The sequence below is a fragment of the Nicotiana tabacum genome, chromosome 6, assembly GCF_000715075.1.
Source record: "Nicotiana tabacum cultivar K326 chromosome 6, ASM71507v2, whole genome shotgun sequence".
NCBI lineage: Eukaryota > Viridiplantae > Streptophyta > Magnoliopsida > Solanales > Solanaceae > Nicotiana > Nicotiana tabacum.
Window position 1 is genome coordinate 217791492 of NC_134085.1, and position 8730 is coordinate 217800221.

General features: G+C 37.1%; 1 protein-coding gene across 2 annotated transcripts; it reads right to left on the reverse strand.

Moving 5' to 3' along the window:
* Positions 1–1177: 1177 nt before the first annotated feature.
* On the reverse strand, positions 1178–7931 carry LOC142182352 (uncharacterized). 2 transcript variants are annotated; one of them, XM_075256721.1, is made up of 3 exons: positions 6840–7931; positions 4924–5024; positions 1178–1325 (listed from the first exon to the last, which is right to left on the reverse strand). In XM_075256721.1, the coding sequence occupies exons 1-3, from the start codon at positions 7834–7836 to the stop codon at positions 1305–1307; spliced, it is 1119 nt and encodes a 372-aa protein (XP_075112822.1). In that variant the 5' UTR covers positions 7837–7931; the 3' UTR covers positions 1178–1304. The 2 variants fall into 2 exon arrangements, with proteins under 2 accessions (XP_075112822.1, XP_075112821.1); XM_075256720.1 differs by lacking the exon at positions 1178–1325 and having other exon boundaries at positions 4619–5024.
* Positions 7932–8730: the final 799 nt, after the last annotated feature.

Here is an 8730-nt window from a genome sequence, read left to right on the forward strand (position 1 = left end):
TTCAAAAAAATTAAAGAGAAGAAAAATGAAAAACAATATGAGAGAGAAGGGGGTTAAGCGCTGGATGCAGAGGTTTATCGACCGATTCCTGTTGCTATATTTTGTTTATCGCCTTTCAGGGAACAGATCGATGAACCGCTGCCTCCAGTGTTCTTAACCAACCAAAAGAAGAACAAAGAAAAATATTAACAGCATCCCGCTCTCAGTTTGTGACATATCACATAGATCTAACCTCCATAAACACAAATCAAATACATCTACCAAATAATTTGCATAAACACAGGCCGCCAAACTCACCGAAGTGACATAAATATTATGAATTTAATAGTTATATTTTTTTATACATAGAAAACTGCAGTAATCTATAGCAACATTAATCTAGATTCAAGAGAGAGGAAGAAGATAAAACCCAGTGCCAGACTGCAGAGCTGCCATTGATGAACTGTCACGCATCCCTTATTTATTTATATTTTTTGGGTACTTATGGTGTATATTCATCGGAAAATAGCAGCTGTGGGGTAATTATACGCATAGCGGCAGTGACTTAGGGAGGTTCAATTTACCATTTTAACCCCTGATACTGAAGCGTCGACCAATAATATTTGTGTTTTGGCTACAAATCGGAAGGGTAATTAGTATAGTGAATTGGAATAGTGAGAGTGACGTGTCGGACTGAAATTAGTAGGGGGAGTCCCGGGTCTATTTACAGAGCGTGCTTGGGAACAGTGTACACGTGTTTGGATCCTGTTAAAGGAATCCTCTGCAGATGGCGCACTCTTTTTTTTGGTACAAAACGATAATATTTATATATATTTAAGTATTGCGTACAAAGAGTCTTCAATTACGACAGAGAGGTTTTGAGTTCAAGTCTCCCCAAGAGCAAGGTGAGAAGTTCTTGGAGGGAAGGATGTCGGGGGTCTATTTGGAAACAGTCTCTCTACCTTAGGGTAGGGGTAAGATCTGCGTACACATTACCCTTCCCAGACCCCACTAAATAGAATTATACTGGATTATTGTTGTTGTTGCAGAGTCTTCAATTACAAGTGGCTTTAGTGTCATACTGTAATACACTAGCTACATTAATACTACTACTATCATTAACAAGCATCATATTGTTTACATAGGAACTGGGAATAGAGCCTGTTCTCTGGCTTATATTTATATCCAAAATGTGTTTCTTATCAGCTTCCAAAGCTTGGTTCACAAAAAGTGGTGCTACAGGATAGACATACGGATTGGCTGCCTTTGCTAAGTGGTCTGCTACATTATTTTGCTCTCTGTACGCATGTTGGACAGACAGATTATTAAGTTGGTGGAGGAGGTACCTGCAGTCATTTAGCATATTGGCAAATGGAAGGTTGTCGGTTTGCAACAATGTAATAATATGTTGAGCATCTAACTCAACTTGAATAGGTAATAAATTATGTTGTAAGACCAATTTAAGTCCTGTAATTAAAGCATATAACTCCGTTGATAACGACGATCCCTTGTGGATAGCTTGTGCAAACCCTAGTATCCATTCACCCTTTGAATCTCGAATTGATCCTCCAATTCCACTTGCATTTGTGTCATTGGCTCCGTCAGTATTTAGCTTATAATTATTTTGCGCAGGAGGTTGCCATCCAAGGTTAGGCAAGCGCTGTTTCTTAGATTTATGGTAATAGGCTGTCAAATAAGCGTACTCAGTAGCTTGGTAGGTTGTTATGAAAACATTATCTTGTTCATTTGAAGAATTAAAATTATTCTTGTTACGAGTTAACCAAATATTCCACAAGCTCAGCGACAAGTATGTTTTGGGGCTTAAATTATAAGGGAGGATTACATTCTTAGAACTAAGAGTATATAACCAATTCTTAGTCCCTTGGATGGTGCGTATATATATCGGGAGATTTCTAAGTCCTAATTCCTCCCAATAGGCAGTAGCATTGTCGCAAAGAAGGAAGATGTGCCTAATATTTTCTTCAGTATCTTGGCAGTAAATGCAAGTGTTGTTTTGAATTAAATGAATATTAGTGAGATAAGCTTTGGTGGGTAAATCTATCATGGTATAACAGCCATAGAAACGTTTTTATCTTTGCTAAGATTGGTAGCTTCCATATCCATGAAAAGTTAGAGGAGGTGTTGTTGAAGTTGTGAATTTATCTACCAAATTATGGTACATAGAGTGAGATGGAAAAGAACCTGTTTGTGTTAATCCCCAGTATGGGATGTCCGGAGTCTTGTGAAGTTGAGAAATATAAATTTGGTGTACTTGTTCTGTGATATCTTTTGGTAATTCAAAAGGCATTACCTTCCAATCCCAACCAGCATTGTGGAGGAAAGAAGATACTTTGATATTATCTTGATTTAGAGGAAGTGGTCCTCGGATTAAGGAACGAATTGTGAGTCCAGGATTTAACCAAGAATCATTCCAGAATTTAATGTGTTGGCCTGTTCTAATTTTCCATTGTAAACCATTTTGGCAGTGTTCCCATCCTTTTAAAATATTAGACCAAATCCTGGAGTACTTAAAGCTGTTTTTCCTAGTTAAAAACTTATTAAGGAGTACCTGAGCCCATAAAGTGTTAGGAGATTTAAACACTCTCTAAGCTAAATTAGCAATGAGTGTTGAATTTTTTATGTCTAGCTTTTGAATTCCTAAGCCTCCTAAATCTTTTGAAGTAGTGATGATATCCCATTTCAGAAGGTAAATTCTTTTCTTTGTAGCAGTTGTACCCCAGAGGAATTCCGCTGGTATAGATTCATTTTAGCAATAATTGTAGGTGGAATGTCAATATATTGCATAATATGGTTAGGTAAGTTATTTAAAGTTGATTTTATAAGCGTTGTTCTGCCTGCTATTGTTAGGAACTTAGTTTTCCAGCCAGCAAGTCTATTTTTAAAATTATCCAGCAGGAATTGGAAATCCTCCTTTTTTGGTTTCCTTTGGAACATTGGAAATCCTAAATATTTACCAAATGATATCCCCTCTTTAATACTAAAGGAGTCCATAACAAATTGCTTATCTGCATGCTTGCAATTTTTGGAGAAGTAAATCTTTAATTTGTCAAAGTTAATTTGTTGTCCTGAATGATGCATGAATTGGTTTAATACATCAACCATTGCATAACAACTTTTAGTAGTGATTTTTGAGAATATAATAATGTCATCTGCAAAGAATAAATGTGATAGTGTTGGTCCTTGATTAGAGATCTTGATAGGTTGCCATTGGAGATGTTCTGTAGCTCTTGAAATATTATGCGATAACATTTCCATACACATTATAAATAAATATGGCGACAAAGGATCTTCTTGTCTTATTCCTCTAGTAGGTGTAAAATACTGAGTTCTGGATCCATTAATGATAATTGATATGGAAGATGTAGTGACGCACGACATAATTAAAGAAACCATAGGTTCTGGAACATTAAAATAGTGAAGAGTTTGTTTGATGAAAGACCATTCCAGGCGATCAAACACCTTTTCTAAATCCAACTTTAGGATCATGGTAAAAGACTTACCGTGCATTTTTGCAAGATAATTTAGAGATTCTTGAACTATTATGGCATTATCAGAAGCCCTCTTTCCTTGTTGAAAACTTGTTTGTATAGGTCCAATTATTTTATTGACAATAGGTTTAAGACGATTAACAATAATTTTAGTTATAAGCTTATATAAAGTATTACAAAGACTAATGGGACGAAATTGCTGAATTGTAGATGAATGTTTTATTTTTGGTATTAAACAGACTAGTGTTTTATTTAATTTTTCAGGAATAACATTAGTGGTGAAAATTTCTTCACAAAAATGAATAACCTTACTTCTAACTTCTGCCCAGTATCTTTGATAAAAGAATGGGTGCAGACCATCCAGATCAGGGGATTTATAAGGTTTAAAGCTGAACATAGCTTCCTTTATCTCCTCATGGCTAATTGGGGCACTGACCAATTGAATTTCAGTATAAAACATGTTCCAAGTACTAGGGTTCCAACGAGAATTAGCCGTACTTATATCTTTAGTGTTGAACAAAGATTTATAGTATTGTAGGATAAAATTATGTAGCTGAAATGGTTCATCAACCCAATTTCCAACTGTGTCCTTTAAAGCCGTAATTCTATTCCTACGTCTCCTTTGCAGAGTAGACATGTGGAAAAACTTAGTATTAACATCTCCATCATTTAGCCAATTAATGTGTGATTTTAATTTCCAAAATTCTTCTTCAACACGTAGGAGGTTACTATAATCTAAATTGAGTTGTATTTCCAAGTTTTGGAGGAATTGACTTGTAGGATAATGAACTGAAGCCTGCATACCTCCTAGTCTAGCTAAAATTCTCCTTTTTTATTGGAATATGTTACCAGAAGTTTGCGTATTCCATCTAGTTGCTACTACTTGAAAATTGCGAATAGTTTCAAACAAAAGTTGGTCGTCAGACCAAATATTATGAACAATTTATTGAAAATGTGGGTGTGAAGCCCACATAGTTTCAAAAGGAAAAATATTATGATGTATTGTTGTTGGGGGTTCTAAAGTAATTAAAAGAGGGCAGTGATCGGAATGAGTACGAGGTAGATGATTAACTAAAATTTCAGGATATAAGTTCAACCAATCATAGTTAGCCAAAAAACGATCAAGTCGCTCTAGGATTGTGTACCCATGTCTACGTTTATTAGTCCAAGTATATCTAATACCTTGAAATCCTAAGTCAACTAACTTACAAGTGTTAATAAAATTGGCAAAGTTATCAGTTCTTCGATTATTAATGGGAAGTCCACCAAAATTTTATTTTGCTTCTAAAATGTCATTAAAATCACCCCCAATTAGCCACGACATAGAAACCGTGTTATGCAAATTCAGTAGATTATTCCATAGTATATCACGGAGTTGATAATAAGGGCTAGCATATATTGTAGATAAAAGCCACGGTTGTTTATTTGAACTTACCTGGACCACACAATGGATCTCTTGCTGAGAAAGCCTCATTTCAGTAACATTGATAGTAGCTTCATTCCAAAAAACAAGTAATCCACCTACAAGACCATTGGCTGGCACTTGCGACATATTAGTAAAATTAAAGTCATCACGAAGCCTAGTGTGATCTTGCATGTGAGTTTCTAGTAGAATGACTAACACTGGCTTGTGATTATCTAAGAGAGATCGAAAATGCCTACAAAACTTACGATTGTGTGACCCCCTACAATTCCATACTAGGAAATTCATATAAGAGTTAGGAGAGGTTATCTCCCTCATGGGAGGTCGAACCGTCGGACTGGCTGCCTGAGTCGTGATCTAACCTAGACTCAGAGAATGAGTGAACTGAAGTAGTGTGGGGATGATCACCATCGCATATTTGCCTACTTCTGGATGTGTTGTTTGACGAAAAATTAGACTGCATTTTATCATTTCTGGGGGGCATTTGAGAATGAATTTTTTTTCGAACTATTCTTCTAGGTTGTAAAGTTAGATTCCCTTTAGCCACCAAAACTCCGTCCTCGTTGCCCTCATTTCTACTAGTATCTCTGCTAATTCCTGCCTTGTTTGAGTATCTAGTGCGGGTGGAGATTGAGGGGGAGTGTCTGGTGGACTGTCATGTGGTGTAAGGTTCTCCAACGGACTCAGGGGGCTCGCATAGGGAGAGAGAGGGTTGAATGTGTCTAGTGCCTGAAACCAAGGGGCATAGATTTGCCCCATGTGATGAGGAGGATAGAATGGAAGAAGTTGGAAGTTCTAATTTCCTAATGGATTCAGATGATTTGGAGGGTATTGCCAGTATGCTTGTGTTGAGGAGGATGCCTGGCTCTGTAAGAACAATGGGGTCTGAGTCGAGTACCATTGATTTTGATTGTAAGACTCCATTCCTATCCTCATTCCCTCTGTCACTATCTCCGCAAGGTGAGTTGGATTTTGAATGAGCAACACAACTTCCTGATTGTTTAACTCCAAGGTGAATATTAGGGCATAACCCTGCAAATTCATCTCCAGCCAGGATTGAAGGGGCTGATCCATAGACATCTGTTGAGATGTGTAGATCATCGGTATGGAGATATGTGGAACCTGGGGACCCTACATGATCAGCCTTGGTAGATGGAAAAAGTGATTGTTCACCTGCATGTTCTCCCTGAAGTACTGGTTTCGACTGTCGTTGATGAAAGTTGGCCTTTGCATTTTGTATGGTCTCAGAGGAGGGAAGTAATGGTATTATAGTTATTAAAGGTTCTGTATTATTCTTATGAAAAGGCTTAAGAGGCGGAATTATCAAGAAAGGCTTTAGTGGGATAGAATGAGTAAGAATGGGTGAATCACATGGATAATAATCATTATGTTTGCATGGATCAGTTTCATTACTATCCGGATTTACTGTGGCATGCAAATTACTTGAAGAGCTATTGGGGAATGAGGAGGACGTGTCTAAGGGTGGGATAGCTAAAAGTAATAAATTATTTATTATAGGTCCATATGAGAAGGTGGAGTGTTACATGGAAAATCCATCTTATGTGGATTCTGTTGCTGAGGAAACGTGGTACAGGTTGGAGAAAGATTAATAGGCTTAGGTGGTGCATCAGAAAAGGTAGAACTAGATTGAGTAATTTTTTGATTGGGTAAAAAGGGAGGCTATAATAATGAAATGTTGGAATGGTGTAAAGTGGCGTCGGTTTGCATTATTACTACTTTAGTAGGTGAACCAACTCGGTTTGGAGTACTATTCAGTGGGCTTGAGTCCATATGATCCGTCTGTGGTTCATATTGCCCAATAAGAGGACTAAACTTGTTAGACAAATCCTTATTGAGCTTAGACAGCTTATCTTCGTTTAACAAAAGAGGGGAGCCCAAAGATGGGCCTTTAGGGTTTGAGGATTTACCTCGTAGCAGATGTGCCGACGTTTGTTCCAGTAGCCGAGTATTGGTGGGTCTACTATTCTGTCGTTGTTTATATGAAGAGTTGAATCTTTTTGAAAAAACAACTGTTTTCCACTCTGGTTCAGGTTTGGCAGAAGTGGATGGTTGATTTGTTATAGGAATTGGTATAGTTTTTTTCGAAGTTGGACAGTTCTGAATTATATGACCTAGGTGGCCACAATTAGTGTAGAGTACATTGATACCTTCGTATAGGAGGATTTGCTTGTGATTTCCTATGTTTATGTGAGTTTTGAGGGGTCGCTCCAAGGGTACTTCAATGCAAATACGTGCATAGCGTCCTTTTGTAGTTGTTGAAGTACATGTATCAATCTTTAAGAGTTGTCCTAATTTAGATCCAACTCGTTGTAATATCTCTACATCGTAAAACTCTGTTGGTAGCTTAGGGAGCCTTACCCAGATTGCTGAGTAGGTTAGTTGTGTGGATGATGCAATAAACTTGGGTTCCCACCTACGTACTGATAAGAAGTGATTTAGAATAAACCATGGACCACTCTGCAGAGCTTTTAGCATGTTGTCTTCCTGTTGAAATTTGATAAGGAAGAAATCTGACCCTAGGTCAATAATAGGGAATTCTTCTGTGGGTTTCCATAGTTCTATAAGCTTGGTCTGTAGCAGGTGGTGTGCAATTCTTCGTCCAAACAGCTTAATAATTACTGAGTATTTCCAAGGTTCATATAAACGCGCCTTATCTGTAGTTGAAATTGGTATGAAAGTATCATCCTCATCTTTGTCATTGATGAATTCATCAGATAGGTCAGGGTTAGGTAACGGTTGGGAATGGTTGTTGATAGATGTAGAGATACATTTATTAGCAAGTAGTGTTTGGAGGAAAGATGCTGCTTTGTGGTTTATAAGTTTGCCATCTATTTGCATAGAAGTGAGGTCGGGTGGTTCTTCAAGTTGTTGATTGGATAAAAGGTTGTTGCTAGGAACAGACATATTTAGGATATATGTTGTGTTTATACGCAGCAGAAGGTATGAAGATTAGTGGAGTGTCTATGGTGGGAAGTTAAACCGAGGAGGAAGGAAATATTAGGCATTCTCCCTCTAGGAACTAAATTTCTTAACTTTACATAACTAGCATGAAGACAAGAGGGGTTGCTCTGATCGTAAGCAACCCCCACTTCCAACCGAGAGGTTGTGAGTTCGAGTCTTCCCAAGAGCAAGGTGGGAAGTTCTTGGAGGGAAGGATGCCGGGGGTCTATTTGGAAACAGTCTCTCTACCCTAGGGTAGGGGTAAGGTCTGCGTACACACTACCCTCCCAGACCCCACTAAGTGGGATTATACTGGGTTATTGTTGTTTTTGTTGTTGTACATAACTAGCATAAACTTGCATATTCTTGAATATACGCAATGCTACTTACTGTCAAACAAAAAAGAATTTATGAAGGACCATTCCTGAATGTCTCACCAAAGAGCTACATCCAGTTGTACTTTTCAGATGGCGCACTCAAATAGAATTACATCAAATTAGGAGTATTTTTAGCATTGTCAAATAGGTTAAATCAATTAATGGACAAAATACACATAAAACCACATTTTATGTGTATTAATTTTAAAGTGCGCACGTTGCACCTGAATTCTCATCGATGACAATAAATTTTAAAAAATCAATGAGTTTTATTATTATTTGACTTCTTTATATTTAAGTAAGCATAGATTTAAAAGATATATGCAGTAAGTTATACTTTAAATAATCCTAAATTTCTTATAAATAACAGTACGATTCAATTATAATCTCAATATATAAATTTGAATATCTTATCTATGCTTCACTTGTCGAATATTATAACTGAATTTGTGATTTCATATGGGAATAATTGCAATATGTA